This window comes from Sander lucioperca, chromosome 2, assembly GCF_008315115.2.
Source record: "Sander lucioperca isolate FBNREF2018 chromosome 2, SLUC_FBN_1.2, whole genome shotgun sequence".
NCBI classification, from domain to species: domain Eukaryota; kingdom Metazoa; phylum Chordata; class Actinopteri; order Perciformes; family Percidae; genus Sander; species Sander lucioperca.
This window is the reverse complement of record NC_050174.1, coordinates 47,146,351-47,167,865: the sequence shown is the minus strand read 5'-3', so window position 1 is coordinate 47,167,865 and position 21,515 is coordinate 47,146,351. Positions and strand designations below refer to the sequence as shown.

Sequence of the window (21,515 nt, the reverse complement as noted above, 5' to 3'; positions counted from 1 at the left end):
CTTGCTCATGGTGGTACTGTTGAGTCTCTGTAAATAATGTTATAAGGAGTTCGGTCTAGACCTGCTCTATTTGAAAAGTGTCCTGAGATAACTTTTTTTATGAATTGGCGCTATACAAATAAAATTGAATGAATTGAATTGAATTTTTTGAATTTTTTATCTCTATCCTCCATGTGTATACCTCCACAGTAGTGTAGTTCTCTCTACAGGGTGGGTATTTCAACATGCAGCATTTCTTTATGTATATTTGTAAAGGGAAATCTTGTACTTATTTTTTATTGCAAATAAATGTCACTTTTATAATAGTTTAAACTTGTTTAAAATAAACATGTAATAACTCAAATTATTGTATTATATTAGTAATATACATATTATAAAAGTATATATTAGTAATATACATATTATAAAAGTGTGTGTATATATATATATATATATATATATATATATATATATATATATATATATATATATATATGAGTTTTAGTAGCCTATATATTGATTTAACATAAATACCTTGTGCTTGTGTATATTCATTGCACCTATATTTTCTGTTTAATGTTATTTTCATATGGAAATCCATGATTATAATTATTCATAAGTATGCAGTGTCATAACTACATCTCTGACGTTTATAACAAACCAAACCGTTTGAAAATCGGTAGAAAATTGAGCAAGTTATGGTTATTTAAAAAGTACATGCACCATTAAAACACAATGTTACGAGTGAGCGAGCTGACTGTGGCAAGATGGCCGCCAGGTGCGGACGTCGACCTCCATTGGCCAGCAGCGCGGACGAGACATCTAGCCTTTATATATATCTGTCGGTACACGATCCGTTCTGCCTGCACGATCCGTTCTGCACATGCGCAAAATGTTCGCGCATGCGCGGTTGTACGAGGATTTACGACACTGCACGATCTGTTCCACGCTTCCGGTCGACAGCCAAGCTAACGTTAGTTTAGCTAACAGCTAATTCGGCTAACTGCTAGCTGAGACAGCATGTAATAACTTTAAAAGACCCTCAAAATAAAACTTGAAAATAAACGTTGACATATATAACAAACACCTAACATATATAACAGCTGTTACTTCAGTTCTACTTTACTTGTGCTCATTTAAAATACAATCACTCAATACTTGTCTTTATTGTTATTACTGTGAAGTCTTAATTTAGTTGTAGCCTGCTTTTCCCATTACGTTTGAGTTAACGTTATTTTAGACTGAATCTAGCTGTCAGCTAGCGGTTAGCCGAATTAGCTGTTAGCTAAACTAACGTTAGCTTCCCGGTGGAGGCTAGCCATAGGCTAGCGTGGAACAGATCGTGCAGGTCGTATGGATACGTAAAACAGTATTATCTTGCGCATGTGCAGAACGGATCGTGCAGGCAGAACGGATCGTGTACCGACAATATCTATGATTCCCACCCCTACTGGTAGGCGGAGCTTGGGAGCTTCAGAGCTATGGTGGGGCTATAGATTAGGTGTCCCTAAGAAACGCGTATGTAACAGTAGTTCCACATTACATTAATTAATTTGCACGCAAGTTTTATTTATTTTTATACTGTGTATTCTCCGTGTAAATTCATGTACCGAACCGAGACGCCCGTACCGTTTCGGTTCAATACGAATACATGTACCATTCCACCCTTATATATAAGAATGTGCTGCCTGGATCATTGATTGGAACATTTACTTGTAAAAATCTTCTTCCTGCCAACCCTGGCTACCGAAATCTGGTGCCACTGATATGTCTGCGCTTCTCTCTGATGCTCTGAAACAGACGATACAGGCAACACAAACACCGCTGCACGTGACGCTAGTTAACACTATACTCGACAGCAGCTAACGTTAGCCTACCGCTAGCTAGTTAACACTATACTCGACAGCAGCTAACGTTAGCCTACCGCTAGCTAGTAGCTGGATTAAAAACAGTTAAAATGCTGACAACACTAAACGGTGTAAAGTTTGACTGTGTTTTAGCCATCGGAAAAACAACACAGACAGTTCAATGAAACTGGTAAACTACAGCCTCGTGGTGCATTTGAAGTTATTCAGGGTACCCGCGGGGTCTTAAAAGCATTGAAAAAGTCTTAATTTTGATAATCTCAAATTAAGGCCTTAAAAGCCTTGAATTTGTTATACAAAGTCTTGGATTTCATTACAAAGGTCTTATATTTTTTTCCTTTCCTAGGATTAAGTTCATACCGTAACAAAATTAACTGTTATTAATGTAGGCTAATTAAAAACTGACCGGAGCCTGAGAACTGAGAGACGCACCGGAGGACTGAGACACAAAGTAAACACGCCTCTCTGACCGGTACCGGGGGGATAGCGGTTAAACTGAGCGGAGGATGTGCGGAATGTGTCGGTGTTTTCGGAGCCTGGCTGGCCGCTCGGCGCCTTCAGACAAAGCTCAAGCTAACAGGCTAACGGCTTATTAGCTAGCCAAACACCGAGCGGTAACAACTTCAAAGATTGGGTCTGTGAGCGCATTAATCTGCTCGGTGTACGTCTTATAACAAACAGAGCGAGCAGCCGTCGGACTCTAACATCAGTTGATCCGTGCAGGACTTCAGTGTGAGCGGACTGTTTAGAGACAATGTGACCGGCAGGTAACGTTAACGGTTATCTGCTACTGTAGCAGAGCTGCAAGTAAACGCTGAACTGAGCTGTGTGTTCAGTGTTAAACATTGCTGCAGGTTTTCATGCACGACTGTTGTTGGTGATTTACAGAGGTGGAAGACTTACTCAGATTATGTATTGCAGTAAAAGTAGAAAAAAACTGTGTTGTAGAGTTACAAATTACTTGTCAGTTACAAGTCCTGTATTCAACATCTCCCTTAAGTTAAAGTACAAAAGTATTATCAAAATATACTTAAAGTACCAAAAGTAAAAGTGCTCATTATGCAGTGTAATATATCTTATTTTATTGGATATTATATTATAATCCAATAAATTGTATTAAATATGACTGATAATTTAAATAAAATGTTTTATTTAATTCAAGTAGCTTACTTATTTTCTAGGGTTGAAAAATGTATACAGATTTTACATTTTCCCCTCATACTTCTGTCGGAATGGGTCCGAAGTTGGCATTGAATTAAATATGAAATGGTATTAAAAAGCCTTGAATTTAAGTTGGAGGATCCTGGGGGTACCCTGTTATTGTAAATATTTTCTATAAAAATTCCTTTTCCCTCCTGGTGGTTGTTTTTGTCGTTCAACAGCAATTTACTAGTGAAATAAGTTATTGTTATTGTTATACATTATTATTAAATCATTTAATTTTGACCATGTTGCCTTAGCAATAAACAAGCCATTCTTTAATGTCACCGACTGTTGTTTAGTACCCTTTTTTTTTTCTTTTCTTTTTTTACTTTCTTAAAAAGTATCGGTTCAGGCACCGTTAATTATGTATGCGATTAATTTCGATTAATTAATTACAGAGTATGTAATTAATTAGATACATTTTTTTAATCGATTGACAGCCCTATTCATTATAGTAGTGAGTGAATACCATTGCAGTAACTATTTCCCTAAAAAAAGTTAATGTTTTTTTTAATTAAAATAAAGTTTGATGAATGGTGTTAAAACTAGAATGCCCACTATAGTGGAGCTAAATGAGGCAATTTTATCCTGATAAAAATAATTTATAATGTAATAACTAATGTTAGTAATAACTAATAAAGTTATAAAACAGCAAACCAAATGTTTTAGTGTATAAGCTACACAATAAAGGAAGAAAATGGCAAAGAAATAAGAGGTTCCTTATAATGTTAAATAGTGCGTGGAAACCCCCCCCCAGGCTTACAGAAATGGTTTAACCCAACTGCTCAGGAGCCAATGGGAACTTATGACTCTTACCCGTTCAAACTGGACAAGTGGCCAAAGGGCTCAAAATCACGTGAAATTAACGCGTCATTAACGTGTCGTTAACACGTAGACAACACGTTGACAACATGTAGACAACACGTTGACAACACGTAGACAACACGTTAACAACGCGTGAAAAATTGACGTGTTGTCAATGCGTTGTCTACGTGTTGTCAACGTGTTGTTAAGGTGTTAGAATTCACGTGTATTTGACCTTGTTGGCTTTCCATACCAGTCACTTCGTCATGTATTCACTTCGTTGAAACAAGAGAAGAAAGCCTCACTGATGTGAAGAACAGGGCAGAGATACATATATAAATGCTCTCTGCCTGCCATATGCCAACGCTCCGGTAAGTCCACTCATCCCGTCTATGCCCGGGCACGCCCCAGCTGCCCGCACATTTGTTGACAAACGCCGACGCGCACGCGAAGGTGAAATGGCGATTTATCCCTTTAAATGTGAATAAACGACAGTTACACTCACCAGCAAATGCTCTTTCTGTTGTGATTGTTGGTATCTTGACAACTCGCCGTTACCTTGTTTTCCTGTGACTGGGTTGATGCGACTTGTGACTTGTACATTACAGCCTCTCAAACAGGACAGAGTAACACGGTAGATATTTAAATTTTTTTTTGAAGACTTAATTAAGGCGGCAGGCGCGTGTTGTTAAGGCTGGCCCGCCTAAACTGGAAAGTGCTGCCGGAAACACTGGGATCATTGTGGAGCCACAAGCAGGATATAATGACCCAGTGTTCCCAGTGTAATGTATCAGTTACACACACTGAATTTATTTAACTTTTATTGACATTTTATGAAATTATGACACAATTTGGAAAATAAGAAATAATATCCATTTCCATTTAAACTGTGAGCTAACAAAACTCTTTGAGCTAACAACACTCTGAGTAGAAACAATTTCTTCTTCATCTTTATGTTCACAGCTCTGTGTAAACGTCCCTCATTATTAAATTAAAAAGTGCAGTGAAAATCTGGTCTGCTTAGTTATAATTAGTTAGGACAGCTTTCTAACTGCAGTTCCAGAGCAAAGTTTTCCAGATGGGAACTGTAGTCCAAACACTCGGGAGATCTACAGTCTGTCGGCACGAGCTCCACCAGCGCCTCCGAGTCCAGAGGAAAACGATACCTTCAAGGGAAAACATACCAGGTCAGAGTCACATCCAACTGGGAGAGGAAGAAGAAAAAGAAGTAGAACGGCAGGTGAGAGAGTGGTAGAGAGACACTGACTTGAAGCCATTGCTGAGCGTGACCTCTGACCCGCTGGTTCCCATCACCAGGTACTGCTTGTTGTTCTGGATATCAACACCACTGCAGGTGACCTTTTTTACCAGCTCCACCTCTGTACCGGAACTCACCGCTTCAAACTCTACAAGAGATGAGACAACGAGAGGAGACGTGACATAATGTGAAGGGTTTTCAGGTAACAGTATGACATGATGTGACATCTTCATTTCTGGCCAATCAGGGTGAGGCATGAGAAACTGATATTTTCATGTTTAACCTCCTGATGTGGATGAACGCATGGTGCGTCCATGGAATAGTTTTTTCAATGTCTCTATTAATATTTCAGCAGTAATACAGCGCAGAAATGTGGTTTGGATATTGCCGGTATTGGCAGAATCTCTGAATTCGCAGAATCTTGTGTCCTTTTTATTTTGCGAGATCATACGTCACTCAAGCGGCGAATTAAGAGAAAGGGAAGAGAGCATGTGACACTCATCATCTGCCTCTCTGTGTATAATCGGTGGACTCGCGTCACACCAAAACAGTTTGTCCACATGAGTAATGGTTTGTTTTTACAAGATATTTAAAGAATTTCAAAAAGTGAACTTCAACTTTTGTGCTTTAGCCACATTATCTCTTTACACATAGCTCTAGAACTAATTTGGGCCTCACTAGACATGAGCCGAGTTTGTTCTGAATATTTTCATATGAAACAAATTTGGGTTAGCAGTTATATGCAAATACCCTTAAAAAGTGAATTTAAGATGAAAAAAATCAAGGAAATGCACTCAGACCTCAGATGAGTTTGGTTCCTGTCTGAAAGCATCACACTGACAGGATGATTATATGTTATGTTATTCCACCTTTATCTGTGTTCTTCAGGACTTCAACTACGGTGGCTGTGTAGGTCATAAAGTCTCCTTCTGCTGCTGCAGACTTCACCGTCACTTTATAGGCTGCAGGGAGACAAACAGGACAATGAAAAATGTCTTGTTATTTTGTGCGTGTAAGATAACATATAGGCCTACCTTGTCCCCAAGGGGAAATTTAGCTTGGGCAATAGAGCTACACAAAGCTGCAATCAACTTAAAACAATAAGTAGCCACAAGTCAGAACAGTGGTACACCAAGACACAGTAATACATTACCTACAACGAAAGATATGTAAAATATTGCACGTCCTATTAAAAAAAAAAAAAAAAATACATAGGCATTATAAAAATGAGAAAAGGAATTCATAAAACCCATAAAACCATTCAACATAATAGCTGAAACAAAATGCAACAGTAGCTATGTTTCCATCCACTTGTCAACTGAATTTGCTAAAAACATTCATGCGAATAAAGCCAGTGAAAGTGTGTTTCGGTTTTGAAACGAATAAAAACCTGTGTGCAATGAAGTCACTTGCTGTTTTGAGGTCAAATTGGTATATTAAAGAGATTTGAGACATTTTAAGGTGTTTCCATTCATTTTCACACTGAATCGCACAACACACAAGAAAACATTTGCGAACAAAGTTTGCTAGCCAAAATGGATAGCGCCGTATGTGCAAAAGGCTCAAGTGCTGTGTGCATGGACAGAGCATGGACAGCGAGTGTTCGTTCAGGCCACGCCCCCTTTTCCCAACATGTTGAGACATGCCCTGGCTTGCAGAGGGCTGTCAGTTGAGTTTCAGTTTATCAGTTAAGTTTCAGTTGGTGTGCGTCAGTGACCACAAGTAAGTTACAATTATATTGTATTATATAGATAAGTGTTAATATTAGCAATTTATTATCGAGTTTACAGTAAGTGACAGCCTTTATCTCCATTGTATAGCTTTATGGCATTCTTATTGTAGTTTCCGTTTTCAGGACATGTTGAGCACTGTATATTTAAGTAACTAGGGAGTTATTAGCCTCAATTGTGTTTATGTTAGTTAACATTGATGTTAGAACCACACCTACACTGTAAAGTGCACAAGATATAGTGCCTGTGCATCTGTATTAGAAAGTATATATTAAAACCTTCAAAGAATATCCCTGCCTTCCGTGTCCTGACTAGACACTCCATATCGGTGACTAATTCCATAACCAGTAAGAGTCCCCATTACAATTTATGGTCCTTCGAGCCCGATAGAGTCAACGATATGGCAACCAGTAAAGAAGGAATCAGCCTCCCTGTTTCACCTGTGCACCCCAAACGCCATACGCAACGCCCAAGATATCTGGAGGATTATTTAGTCGGCCAACATAGCTTAGCGCAGATGCACAGGCACGAAGAGGAGAGAGAGCTACTCAGTCCTGCTAGAAGCACATCCTCAATTCCGCTAATGCAGAATGCAAATGATGCCATTGTTCATCAGGCTTTGGAGACAGCACGGCAACAGAGTGAAACGGCCAAGAAACAAACACAGCTTTTGGAGCTTGTCCTGCAGCACCATTCCCCCGGCCCTCAGCTCAGGGGTCAAGGAGGTCATCACGCCATCAGACCCCAGTACGACTCTACCCAGACAGAGGAGGTGAACCACAGCCTTCTCCAGTCTGTGCTACTCACCCCCACCAAACTGAGGATCACCCAAGCGTAGCTGCAGAACTAACCCACCAGCTAGAACAACTGACACTTCCTCCACCTCTCAGCCGAGTCACTCAACCCCCTCAGCACACTCTCAATCCACACTATGGCATTCAGACTATCAGGCAGGAGACTGAACATGATACAGCCGCTCATCTTCAGCCCAGTCATCCCAATGAGTCACCCCAGGGTCTACAGCAGCCAGTAGGCTTGCTAAGATATGCCTCATCACATAGCTCACTCTTGTCCTACCTCATATCAGGTAATTGGAAGCCCAATGCAGCCGCAGCCGGCAGCCAACACGAGAAAGGTAGGGAGCCTTCGTTAGGAAACCCACATGTTAATCCAGCTCCAGATCAGATGATGCCTCTACCCGTACACCAGACAGCACCCCAGCCTTTATCCGTGCCTCTACTCGTGCACCAGACAGCACCCCAGCCTTTATCCGTGCCTCTACCTGTGCACCAGTCAGTACATCAGCCTGCTTATTTACCCCAACCCCTCTACCAAGGGAACCCAGCCATGCTGATCCATTATCCACCCACCGGGTATCAGCATGCACCCACCAATATAGAAGGCCCAACATTTCCTGACTTTACTAAAGAGGATAGAGCTCAATATGTGGAGCTTCGCCTTTCACTTAGCACACTCCTTCATCCTTCTCAGTCCGAGCATTGCAAGTATGCCACCCTGTTGAAGCATGTCAAGGTGCCACATGCACATCGCCTTGTGCTAGCTCATGCAGTCTAGTATGCCCTATTCTGAAGCTCTAAAAGCACTGGATGAACGCTGTGGACGTCCATATCAGTTTGTGCTGAAAGAGATAGAGGACATGGAACACCTACCCCCTATCCGAGATGATAGGGCTCTCAACGAGTTTTCCATCAGACTGCAGTCGCTTGTTGGGATGCTGAAATCTCTCAGAGGTGAAGGCTATGAGGAACTCCAGAAAGTGCCAGAAATGGAGAGCAAAGCCTGCTATTCCTAAGATGGCAGATCTGCCCCCTTGTCGTCTCCGCCTCCTGAAGCCTCCATTTTATTCAACAGGAGTAGATTGCTTTGGCCCGTTCCAGGTCAAGCGAGGTCGGGGTACGGAAAAGAGATGGGGAATAGTTTTTAAGTGTATGACCACCAGGTGCATCCACCTAGATGTGCTGTCCAACATGGATACCGACTCGTTCCTTATGTCACTCAGAAGGTTCGTGGCTAGACGGGGAACTCCCTTCGAGCTTCTTACTGACTGTGGGACCAACTTCCGCGGAGGGGAGCACGAGCTCAAAGCAAGTTTTGAGGCCATGTGCGAAGAGCTGCAGACCAAGATGGCCAAGCACCAGATGCGTTTCCAGTTCAACCCACCAAATGCACCTCACTTTGGTGGAGCCTGGGAGCGGGAGGTAAGATCCATTAAGGCTGCACTCTACGTTACTCTGGGAGCACAGACAGTTACCGAAGAAGTCTTGCTGACAGTTCTGATTGAGGTAGAGGGAATCCTCAACTCCAAGCCACTGGGCTATGTGTCGACAGATGTAGCCGATGTGGATCCCGTAACTCCCAACTACCTCCTCATGGGGCGGCCAGACTCTTCACTTCCTCAAGTGGTGTACCATGAATCTGAGATTCTCAGTCGGAGAAGGTGGCGGCACAGTCAGGTGTTAGCTGACCAGTTCTCGACCCATTTCATACGGAACTACTTACCTTTCCTGCAGGTAAGACAGAAATGGGTGGACACAGAGAATCTCACTGTTGGTATGGTGGTGATGGTAATCGACCAAAGGTTACGACGTGCACTGTGGCCCGTGGGACGAGTCACGAAGACCATTAGGAATATCGATGGTAAAGTGAGGACTGCTGAGGTGCAGGTGGATGAGAGGACCTACACCAGACCAGTGGCCAAGCTCATTGAGTTGCCGGCCATCCCAGAGGATGCCTCGACGACAGCTCCTGGGGATAGTTGAGCCTTTCCGGGAGATAATTCACACTGTAAATTATGGGGCAGCTGTGCAAAAGGCTCAAGTGCTGTGAGCATGGACAGAGCATGGACAGCGAGTGTTCGTTCAGGCCACGCCCCCTTTTCCCAACATGTTGAGATATGCCCTGGCTTGCAGAGGGCTATCAGTTGGTATTAGAAAGTATATATTAAAACCTTCAGAGAAGTGTTATAGACGTTGGGCGAATAAAAAAGTTTGAATCGGTTGCTTTGACATTTGCTGGCTCTGTAACGTCTACGTGAAGGTAATAGTTTGTATTCAGAAAACAGGATGTGTGACTGGTCTTTCAGAATAGATCGTGTGAAGGGATGGGTGTTCTTTCTTCCCTATCACTTTCATTGCTGTTTGCACCATGTTGTCAATTTAAACTGGACTGTGAGGGTACCATACCACGATGCCATACCATATCTAATGATGCTCTCCAGCACAGCAATGTAGAATGTTAAAATGATCTCTGTACCCACACCTGTGGTGGAATTTCCAGAAACACCAGGTCATTGTTAAGATGAGACAAGGGGAAAACTTAGGTGACATCAGATCCCTTCTACAGTAGGTCACAGGTCAGTGGTCGAAAAAGATCTATTTGGCCATTCTTAATCACTAAACCTGTCCTATGTTCAAGTATGAATTTATGTGTGTCTCTATAGATTGAGGAAGTCTAGGCAGCTGCATGATAAGGGAATGTTGTGTTCTGAGAAACAGGATAGGGTGCCCACACCACAAAAAGAGATAGGCTGAACTTGCAAAACAACAAGATTTAGGTGAGCATCTGTGTTTAAATGCCTCTTGGAAATGCAGAGTGCCTTAGAATCAGAATGGCACTACACTGTGGTTGAAATTGTATTGCTTAATCCTAGTTCTCCTCGCTCTAGATTCATGAAATGCTTCTGTGTAAGTCATCGAAGTCTCCCGAACTTTCGTCACGTATCCAGAGTTGAGCTGATCCTGAGTTTTTTCGAACCCTAACCCCTAACCCTAGTCTGCATCACTAGAGCCCGGTGTGCTGTGCAGCGCCACCAAAAGTGTGTCTTATATGACAAATATAAATATGTTCCTAAATGACAAATGTATGACAGGAACGCACTTATGCATATTTTCAAACAAGCTTTTCTCTTTCTGTAAGGTGTCACTTTGTTTTTTTTGACTTCTTTGAGGATATTACTCGAAACATATAAAATGTACTGTATAAAGCCTCCATCCAGTAAATGGGAATAAATATTCACTTTATGTATTCTCCTCATTCTCACCATATTTGATATGCGGCTCGCAGGTCTCTTTGATCCGTTTTTCTGTTGTCAGCGTCACATCAATGTTTCCTCTGTAGGCAGCGCACGCAGCTAAACAACCACATATAATGTAAAGTTACAACTAAAAGCATATTCAACAATGCATATACAACATACGAAGTACACAAAAACAATGCTTGATGAAAAACTTGTAACAAACAACAACAAAACAATAGTAAAACATCATTTGACATCAGTGATTTGAGTGACAGATGATCTCAGCCAATGAAAAGGCAGACGTTACCTGTCATACACTGACACTGTTCATCCACACAGAGGCGCTGCAGCTTCTGCTGCTGGTAAGAGAAACGTGTGGTGCATTCACTGCCTGCAGGAGAAAAGATGTATCATTTTAAAAAATTTAAAGGAACAAGCCAACATTTAAATAAAATCCTCCTGTTGTCTGTCTACTCCAGAGTAACATGTTTCAGATGGATATCATTTCTTGTCAATAAGACAGACTTGGAGTTATTGTTCTTTTGTTAGAGCTAGGCTAACAGTTTTACCCTGCTTATGGACTTTGTGCTAAGCTTGGCTAAACACATTCTGGATCTGTCGTGCTCGACGACTCTGTGTGGAAGCTTTTTTCTGCCAGGAAAACAAACAAAAAGCAATGCGAAGAATGACAAAAATTAAAACACTCAAATGTAGTCAAAATAGAGATAGATTACTATCTCGTACTTTTGATTCAGTAAGTCTCTTTTTTTTAATTTAGTCTCTCAGAAATCTGTCCGTCCTAATCTGGTTTTAGAAATTTACAGTTCTGACTTTTAAGTCAGAATCTTGATTTGGCAATGTATAATCTCAAAATTATTAAAATGTTTGACTTACTGGGTCATAATCTGTTTTATACACGCTATGGCCATAATTACTGTATGACATGAGAAGTCAAAAACAGTAAAATGTTTGTGGCCGGGTTGGGTCAGTGGGTAGAGCAGGCGCACATATACTGAGAGGCTTATGCCTCAACGCAGAGGTCCAGGAATTGACTCCGACCTGTGACGATTTCCTGCATGTCTTCCCCCCCTTTCTCACCTAGCTGTCCAATCGATTAAAGTCGGAAAAGCCCAAAAAATAATTAAAAAAACAAACAGTAAAATGTTTGACTAAGTAGCTCAATATAATCACTTGGGAAGTCACAGTATTTACTTACAATTGTAATTTTGACTTAATATCTAATCATTTTCACAAAAACAAAAATCCAAATCTGGACACAGACTTGATAAAGACTACATATCTCAGGATACACATCAGGTCCTGACTCTCACCTTTGTCCTGAGGCTCAGAGACGCTAAACAGGGACTCACTGACCCCGCCCACCCTGAACCCGGTCCTGATGCGAAAACCAACGCAAAGGAAATTCTCCGAGGGAACCTAGCAACCAGACAGGAAGTCATCATAACACAAAGAGCGATAAATGAAACCAAACAGCACGGTAATAAAAGGAAAACAAATATAGATTTTAGATTAGAACAATCTCTCAATCTGAATTTTTGGTTGGAGGTATTCTATTGCAATTGTTTAGAATCTGGTGTTTTTTGTGCTTTTGTTTAGGTTTGTTGTTCTTCCTGGTGTTTCTGTTACTCACAGAGTCTATCTGAATGATCACAGTGTTTCCTTGGAGTTCATAATGGGAGATGAGCGGCTCCTCTGTGTCCCTGAACTGCAAAACAACAGTTTAGTTAAACCTGAAAAAAGACTTCAATAAATAAAACATGAATGAGATACAAGTGTAAAGGACCACCAAAACTCATTGTGATCCGATCAGTCAAACCACTTGCCGAAGTGATCTGGGACATATTTGACCACGTCTTTTGTAGTTTACAGTAAATGCCAATGTGTCCCCGACATGGAAAATGGAAAATATGTCATCAATGCAGGTTATTTTGGGGACAGCATGCCAACACTCTATAGCTTCCCCATTTTACAACGATTTGGACGAAGTGTTGCGGGACCGTGCAACGGTTTGCCAGATAGAAGGAGATGTGTTAAAGGTCCCATGACATAGTGCTCTTTGGATGCTTTTATATAGACCTTAGTGGTCCCCTAATACTGTATCCGAAGTCTCTTCCCTGAAATTCAGCCTTGGTGCAGAATTACAGCCACTAGAGCCAGTCCCACAATGAGCTTTACTTAGTATGTGCCATTTTTGTGTCTGTAGCTATTGAGGAGGAGGGGGGGGGGGGTTGTGGCCTTGACCAACTGCCACTTTGTTCGTTTGCAAGCCATGATGTCTCTCTCTCATGGGTGGGCCAAATTCTCTGGGCGGGCAAAGCAGAGAAAGGGGAGGTAACCTTGCTCCTTATGACATCATAATGAGCAAGATTCCAGATTGGCCAATCTGAGCTTTCACTTTCTCAAAGGCAGAGCAGGATACCCAGGGCTCGGTTTACAACTATCGCCATTTCTAGCCACTGGGGGACCATAGGCAGGCTGGGGGAACGCATATTAATGTTAAAAAAACCTCATAAAGTGAAATTTTCATGCCATGGGACCTTTAAATTCAGCTGACAGCGTTATCTCCAGCTGTACCAGCACAAACGCTAACGTGACTGGCGACGGTGTGGACCTAATAACTGTGCATGTGAACTTCTGGGGCTGGAGACGCATGACAGACATAGGTGTGAATGGGGAAGTGTCTCTGCTCTTCACTTGTGTTCGGATCCCTGAAACGCATTTTAAAATCAAGTGTAAACAGGGTAATTTTTTCACTTAGTCTGTTCCTGCTTTTATGAACATAACTACGTTTACACCAATAAACAGGAAACTCTTTTACACACACAGAATTCTGATTGAATTTTCACTCTGGTCTGTCCTTATACTGACAGAGTATCGTGAGATGAGTGCTCTGATTCTCAGGTCAAACCTAAACAGACCTGAACTAAGAAAAGTTCACCTGTTTTAGGTCCTCCAGGTAACCATCCACACCTGTTGGCAGCTGGATCTTCATCACCGTCAGACTGGACTCTGTGACCACCTCGTTAGGAGGAGGTTTATACCTGTAACACACACACACACACATAATTTAAACTCAATCACACTGATGGTCAGATGACTATTTTCAGTTTTTGTAATCATTTAAAGACTGATCTGACATAAGAAGAATTTGGAGAGAATTATTTTGATGTTAATTAACCACAAACTAATGCCATAATCTTCCTTATTGCATAAGAAATGATAAGTGCTAAATGTACTGTAGAGGGTGAAACAAGACGTGCATAAATCTCTCTATCTGTGTATGTAATCTTCTGCTGCAGTCTTTATGTTAATGGCACACATTCAGTGTTACTGAAACGTCCCAGTGATGTCAGGACTTTGAGGTAAAAGTGAGACTGACATAAACAAGTTTCACATTTCATAAAAAAGGGCAGATCTGAAACGGCGTCAAGATAAAATGACAAATGTATTTATATTTACAGTGACATTATGTCTTCCATGTAAACGTGTAAAGTTAAATTGTGAAGTTTGGTTAAGACGTTAAGTAATGAGTTTTAGGTTTCTCACTTTGCGCAGGCGACCAAGTGAGGAGCACGCATACTGGGATCTGATAAGGAGAAGAAGAAATTGACTCTGGTAACAGACAGACGGACAGCTGGACAGACATGTAGGTAGACTGATACAAGATGCCTTATCCCAATTTAACAACTTACTTAACAGTTATGTTATGAATATTTTTTGTTATCTTTAGCAGGTTGCACTATTAGGGAACACTGTGTCATTGTAAGCAAGTGTAATGACGATAAAGTTTATTTACTTATATACTTACTGTCGGAGGTTTCGGGGCCCGCCACCTCTATAGTGATGTCAAAGTTACAATTCTTTGCGGGCGAGGTGGTCTGATAGTAAACTGTCTTCATCTGGGAACAAAGCGGGGGCAAGTCAAAGGGCATCCTGGGACATTTACAACGAGTAAAATGTCCAGTGAACCACTAGGACACTGTATTAAACCACGCCTACCTTCACATTAGACACGCCCTTCCCATAACCTGTGATTACGGTGATGTCATCGTCCTCTGTCACCTGGGAGAAGAAAAAAAACAGGAAGACAGAAACAGTTTAGAAGGTTATTAACCACAGCAAGGCAGCACCGGACCTGGCTGCTAAGTCCGTCTCACTGTCCTGCATCTGTCTCCCTCTCCTGAGTCCGTCTCACTGTCCTGAGTCTGTCTCACTTTCCTGCACCTGTCTCACTGTCCTGAGTCTGTCTCACGGTCCTGCATCTGTCTCCCTCTCCTGAGTCTTGGTTCACTGTCCTGCACCTGTCTCACTGTCCTGAGTCTGTCTCACAGTCCTGCACCTGTCTCCCTCTCCTGAGTTTGTCTCACTGTCCTGCACCTGTCTCACTGTCCTGAGTCTGTCTCACTGTCCTGCACCTGTCTCTCTCTCCTGAGTCTTGGTTCACTGTCCTGCACCTGTCTCACTGTCCTGAGTCTGTCTCACAGTCCTGCACCTGTCTCCCTCTCCTGAGTTTGTCTCACTGTCCTGCACCTGTCTCCTTCTCCTGAGTCTTGGTTCACTGTCCTGCACCTGTCTCCCTCTCCTGAGTCTCTTTCACTGTCCTGCACCTGTCTCCCTCTCCTGAGTCCATCTCCCTCTCCTGAGTCTGTCTCACTTTCCTGCACCTGTCTCACTGTCCTGAGTCTGTCTCACTGTCCTGCACCTGTCTCCCTCTCCTGAGTCTTGGTTCACTCTCCTACACCTGTCTCACTGTCCTGAGTCTGTCTCACAGTCCTGCACCTGTCTCCCTCTCCTGAGTCTGTTTCACTGTCCTGCACCTGTCTCCCTCTCCTGAGTCTTGGTTCACTGTCCTGCACCTGTCTCCCTCTCCTGAGTCTCTTTCACTGTCTTGCACCTGTCTCCCTCTCCTGAGTCTCTTTCACTGTCCTGCACCTGTCTCACTGTCCTTCACCTGTCTCACTATCCTGAGTCTGTCTCCCTCTCACCTGGATGGGCGTGGCGACAGGTCGGCTCTGGCTCAAGTGGACTCGTCCCAGGTCTCCTTTCTTGCTGTAGCGGACGTTGATGTCCTGATTGAGGACAGCTCGAGGGACGACTCTGCTGTACTCCATCACCGCCTCCAGAGTCAAGACTGTGTCCTAAGAGACAGACAGACAGGCAGGCAGACCGACAGGATGGAGGTCAACAGTCACCCAGTTAACATCTGTGTATGTGTGTGTGTGTGTGTGTGTGTGTGTGTGTGTGTGTGTGTGTGTACCTGTACAGAGTAGAAACCCTGTCCGTAGTGCTGATCCTGGGTCAGCCAGGACAAGATGGGGTTGGCGTAGGGGAGTCTCCCCTTTAACACAAAACAGCACGTCAAGATCATTGACTCTGATCAGTAATGTTTGTTTACATCTGTCTAGCTGAGTCAATCAGGCTCTCATAAACTACCACATATAAAACTGAAGTGTTGCAGTGAGCTTATTACTCTCTCTTATTGGAGGGAGCCTGATTGCCTCTATGTTATTGTTGTGCATATGACAAACAAAGAACTTTAACTTATCTTAAATCAGTTCACTACATTTTAAAAAACGACATTTAAAATTATATTTTTATTATCAGCAGTTTCTTATAAAAAGTAACTAACTAGGAATGTCACAGTGTACTGACACACCCCAAAGTACACGTCTACATCACAAGTTACCACTGGAGGGCAGCATAGACAAGATTTATGATGTTTGGGGGGGAGGAGGGGGGGGGGAGACAATTAGACAACAGACAGGAAGCTGCACCTTTAGCAGCACAGTCAACAGGACGTACGCTGTCATCTCCACCGTCAGACCGCTGGATTGGTCGGGTTTCAACCAATTAGTTGTTACGCTGGACTCCTGCCAGTACCTGAGCACAGCAGGGTGGCCTGCTCTCACACACACACACACACACACACACACACACACACACGGTTTTATTTTTTAATTTTAAAAGGTAGAGAGGGAAAAGCAGCAGTGCAGATCCCTTACTTAAAATATTATTTGCTTAAAACTAAAACCATCCATCTCTCTATTTTCAAATGTTAACACGTTTTTACAGCCACCTTTTGATCAAATTCAGTTTGTCTTACTGTTTTTTTTTTTTAAATATTATTTTACTTATTTATAAAGCTTTGAATGATCTTGTTACCTTCTTAGATCAGAGACTTTTTCATTTTACGTTCCTGCCAGATCACCAAGGCCCTCCACCGCGTTTCTTAGTAAATGTTCCTCATGTGTCCCATAAAAGTACTGGTGAGAGTGACTTCGGTTTTATGATCTCACTGCCTATGGATGTTAGAATGGAAAGCTCTCTGGATTTTTTAAAAGGAAATCAAAGACCTGTCTTTTTTTATCTAGGTTTTACTGTAATTTGGACTATTGTTATAGCTTTAGTTTTTACGTTTTAATAATTGATTTCTACATTTTTTTTTTAATCCCTGTTTCTTCTATTTTATTCCATGCAATTGACTTGTATTTATTGATTTTTAAAATGTTATGGTTTTATTGTTGGAATTTTAGACTTGCAAAATTTTATTTATTGGGGTTTATTGTTGTTTTTATTTTTTTGTAAATTGTATTTGTATTGTTTTAACTTTGTACAACATTTCTTCTGGTATTCTCTCTAACAGTAGTACTAAATGACATACTATATGCATATAACTTCCCAAAATGATTTCACTTTGCTTGTGACCAATGAAGATGTTCTTTAAAGTTTCATCAGACTTCACTTGATTTAAAAAAGGACCAACACAAAACGAGCACCTTTGTCTCGAGCCAGTTTCTCCAGACTGCTGAGCAGCTCGGAGGCCGTCATGCTGTTAGGGTCATGAAGGGTCAGAGCGTAGGTCGCCACCGCACGCACATATACGCTCTTCACACCAGGGGCATGCTGGGAAATGTAGTTTGCTGCAGAGCTCATGCTGTCATCGTGGAACTGAAAGAGAATAGGAGGAGAGGTGAGGGAAAAAAGAGAGGAGAGGAGGTTGAAGAGACGAGACAGGGATGAAGATAGGAGGAGGAAGAAGAGTAAGAGAAAGAAGAGGAGGAGGAGGAAGAAGAGAAAGAGGAGGAAGAGGTGGAAGAAGAGGAGGAGAAAGAAGAGAAAAAGAGAGGAGGAGGAGGAGAAGGAAGAAGATGTAGGTGTGCTCTCACCCGAAGCTGCAGGATGGGGTCTTTAATGCTCGTGGCTTTGTATAACGCGATCAGCACGAAGGACGTCAAATACACCGATTGGTCGACCGCATCCATCCCTGCAGCCTGCAGCCAATCAGAAAACACTTAACTTTATCCAAAACACAGAGGAACCCTGAGAGGAAGGGTTACTCAGTAAAAGATCAAACAAAGAATAAGAAAACAAGATAAAAGAGAAGAGAAGAAGAGGAGTGTTGCTGACCATGAAATTGTTGGATCTGGGGGATTTCTCAGCGAAGGATCCGTCCGGCTGCTGAGTGCTGCGGATCAACCAGGACACAGAATCTGACAGGCTCTGATGGTCCACAGGGTCCACCATGTCCGCCAAGGCCAGGGTCTTCACCACCAGGGCTGTCAGCCTGAGAGAGACAGACAGACAGACAGACAGACAGACAGACAGACATGTATCAGAGGTGTCCTCTGAGTGGGCGTTGCTTTTTGCCACACTGTCAAACTTCATTTGACCATCAGATGGAACCGAAGTAATTCAATTCAATTCAATTCAGTTTTATTTATAGTATCAAATAATAACAAGAGTTATCTCGAGACACTTTACAGATAGAGTAGGTCTAGACCACACTCTGTAGTTTACGAAGCCCCAACTATTACAGTGGTTGCCTCAAGAGCAAGCATTAGCAGTAGCTATTGGGACAGTGGCAAGGAAAAACTCCCTTTTTTGTTAGGAAGAAACCTCGGACAGACCCAGACTCTTGGTAGGCGGTGTCTGACGGCACCGGTTCGTAGCAGAAATAAATCCTACACATACTGAGTTTGAGAAGTATGGGACGCCCTTTTAATACAATATAAATAAAGAGCAACTAGCTAGTAGCCTGGCATCGCCAGCATCTGCCAGAGCAAATAAAGCAGGAGATTCTTGTCAGATTCGTCAGCTTCTGTCAGGCTAATTAGCTATTCGTTTTTTCTGATTTTCGGCACAACGCATGGCTGTAGCTAGTTGCTTTTGTCTGAATCTTTGAGATAGTCACGCCCCTTCATTTGAATATAAGAAGTGGGAATAAATAGAGAATGAAAATAAAAGTCCCCTGAAATAAATGAAAGCAAAACCTATTTATTTATTTATTGAACTATATTGACTCATATATTTATATTTACATGTATTTATATATTATTGCCTAATTAATTTATTTATAATATAATACTTTTGGTGTTTGTGTTCTGACCTGGTGCTGGGTTCTCTCTTCACCCACATGCTGTAGCTGGAGTCTCCACCTCTGAATGAACTGACACTGACCAGACCTGCACACACAGTACACAGTAAATACAGGAAGGGAACCTCCTTAGGTCACCCTCAGTGTCTCTTCAGCGTCTCCTCACCGTCTCGGATCTTCCGTCTCAGATCTGCTGAGTTCTTCTGGATGTCTTCTCCCAGGACGTCCCAGCGTGCTGTCGTCTCCAGGTACTGATACAACAGTACCAGGGGAAGAAGGCCACCGAGCTCCGCATCTGCCGATCCGGTTGGCAGGTTGACGAGCTGTCGGAGGCCTTCAGGGCTGTGAATCACTGACAGGACATCACCAAGAACCTCACCTGGTAGACAAAACACACACATCACATGCATAGATTGCCAGACCTTCCTACACAGCGCTGCGGAGGAAGGTCTGGCTAGTCCACACAGCATTCTGGGATGGGAGACAAACGTTCTGTGGTTTATTGGCATTTCTTTAAACCAATCACAATCGTCTTGGGCTGCACTAAGCGCCGGACTCAATGACGGTGCCCATGGGCGATTTTAGACCCTTTTTCAAGCCCCATAAATTTCATCTCAGCCCTCTTTTTTTTATCATTTTTGGTGCTTCAAGTGAGAGTTTGTGAACAATTACAGGTTCAAAGGGCTTGAAACAGGTTTAATATCCTGTGTCGCTGTATCCAATGCAATATGCACCTGTAACCCAGTCAAGGAAAGGGTTAACAGAAACATAGTTTTGGCCAATTGGAGGTGGTTGTGCCAGACTTGTGAAGTTTAACATTGGTAATCCCCAGAGAAGAAGTAGGTAATTTCAAATCGCAGATTAGAACCCAAGTTAAAACTTAAGCAACTAAATTTGATGAATGTTAGAACATTGTGTCAAATTGGTCGTTATTACTGTGACTTATAAAGTGTCAGGTTTAGTTAAAAACGTAAACTGACGTTGTTCCGTAGCTAGCTCAGATTATATATATATATATATAATGAAATTACTGATTTAGCAGGGGGGGTTAACACTTTTGCAAGGCACTTTACAGTATCCGTGTCACATCCTAAAGGTCTGATCCTAGAATGGTGCTGCTGCAAAATAGCCTCGGGAAGGAACTTGTTTTGGTGGAACATGTGCTTGTTCAAAGATTGTTTTAGTCGTGCAACAGAAAACTCAGATTGGACAGACGGTCTAGCTAGCTGTCTGGATTTACCCTGCAGAGATCTGAGGAGCAGTTAACCATAGTCCTCAGAACTGTTTCCAGCTGAAGCTCTGTATGTCAGCACTACAGTATCTCTTTATGTCTTACCGTTGATAGTCAGCATCCTCTCCACAGCTGTGTTGGGAACGATGTTGGACGGCAGTTTGTTCTTCAGCTGCACTGTTCTCTTCTCTGAACCTACAGCAGCAGGAAAACACAGCAACACAGAACAGAGTGACTTCAACAAACACGGATCTCCTGTCAGAGCAGATCAGCCGCACACAGACTGGTTGATCAGACAGAGGAAATGTACCGTAGAGTCCTTGTGGGTCCAGCCTCCCTCCAGAAAAATCCTCCTGCTTCACTCCTTCAGGCTGGAAACACAAAATCAAATAAAAAGGTAAATCTCGTGGCTGGGTTGGCTTTGTGGTAGAGCAGGCACACATATACTGAGAGGTTTGTGCCTCGACGCAGGGGTCTGTAATAACACTGCAGATTTCTGACGGCTAAATCTGTATCCTCTGCCTAAAACTTGATTCACCTGTTGCCCTGATAAGCAACAGGTGTTACTTCACTAATAGTATGGCTCAATGGATGTGCATAGCTGGGATAAAGCCTGACATCCTCCCTTCTCACTATCTCTGCTATCAGGGCTTAGCGTCACCCAGGACGATTGTGATTTGTTTAAAGAAATACAAACAAGCCAGAGCTGTTTTTTCACCTATCCCAGAATAGATAGGTGGTGTAGCCAGACCATACTTCATCACTGACACAGTGGTGTGGAGATAGGTCTGGCAATGCGAGACTACTTCACTAACGATATGTATCCTTCAGTAATGTTTGCTAACATTGGTGGTACTTGGAAGGAAAAAATAATACAACTGTCCCAGTGAACATTAGCAACAACAAATAAAAAGGTATGTTAAAGTTAATGAGACTCTCCTCCAAAGCGCGCTGGCTACTCCACATGGCATTCGGGGATGGAAGGAAAACGTTCTCTGATTTAATGGCATTTCC

General features: G+C 42.4%; 1 protein-coding gene and 1 long non-coding RNA gene across 8 annotated transcripts in view; both read right to left on the bottom strand.

The window, feature by feature from the left end:
- Positions 1 to 4,620: 4,620 nt before the first annotated feature.
- c5 (complement component 5) overlaps positions 4,621 to 21,515 on the bottom strand; it is a 42,241-nt gene continuing 25,346 nt past the window's right edge. For all 3 annotated transcript variants that reach the window (XM_031302141.2, XM_031302142.2, XM_035998903.1), the window contains exons 22-42: positions 20,812 to 20,872; positions 20,607 to 20,696; positions 19,437 to 19,649; positions 19,283 to 19,358; positions 18,304 to 18,460; positions 18,063 to 18,167; positions 17,673 to 17,844; positions 16,671 to 16,795; positions 16,154 to 16,234; positions 15,882 to 16,034; positions 14,896 to 14,958; positions 14,705 to 14,795; positions 14,443 to 14,482; positions 13,835 to 13,937; positions 12,527 to 12,601; positions 12,207 to 12,312; positions 11,183 to 11,266; positions 10,900 to 10,989; positions 5,979 to 6,071; positions 5,119 to 5,257; positions 4,621 to 5,017 (exon numbers count right to left, since the gene is read on the bottom strand). In XM_031302141.2, coding sequence (XP_031158001.1) covers positions 4,882 to 5,017; positions 5,119 to 5,257; positions 5,979 to 6,071; positions 10,900 to 10,989; positions 11,183 to 11,266; positions 12,207 to 12,312; positions 12,527 to 12,601; positions 13,835 to 13,937; positions 14,443 to 14,482; positions 14,705 to 14,795; positions 14,896 to 14,958; positions 15,882 to 16,034; positions 16,154 to 16,234; positions 16,671 to 16,795; positions 17,673 to 17,844; positions 18,063 to 18,167; positions 18,304 to 18,460; positions 19,283 to 19,358; positions 19,437 to 19,649; positions 20,607 to 20,696; positions 20,812 to 20,872 — 2,253 coding nt within the window. In that variant the 3' untranslated portion in view covers positions 4,621 to 4,881. The remainder of the gene's footprint in view (positions 5,018 to 5,118; positions 5,258 to 5,978; positions 6,072 to 10,899; positions 10,990 to 11,182; positions 11,267 to 12,206; positions 12,313 to 12,526; positions 12,602 to 13,834; positions 13,938 to 14,442; positions 14,483 to 14,704; positions 14,796 to 14,895; positions 14,959 to 15,881; positions 16,035 to 16,153; positions 16,235 to 16,670; positions 16,796 to 17,672; positions 17,845 to 18,062; positions 18,168 to 18,303; positions 18,461 to 19,282; positions 19,359 to 19,436; positions 19,650 to 20,606; positions 20,697 to 20,811; positions 20,873 to 21,515) is intronic.
- Positions 14,965 to 15,843, bottom strand: LOC116051649. Of its 5 annotated transcripts, none has more exons than XR_004896692.1 (3): positions 15,791 to 15,843; positions 15,561 to 15,694; positions 14,965 to 15,503 (listed from the first exon to the last, which is right to left on the bottom strand). It is a non-coding gene; the product is annotated as an uncharacterized LOC116051649 (long non-coding RNA). The 5 variants fall into 5 exon arrangements; XR_004896693.1 differs by having other exon boundaries at positions 14,965 to 15,598; positions 15,638 to 15,694; positions 15,791 to 15,842; XR_004896691.1 differs by having other exon boundaries at positions 15,561 to 15,732; positions 15,791 to 15,841.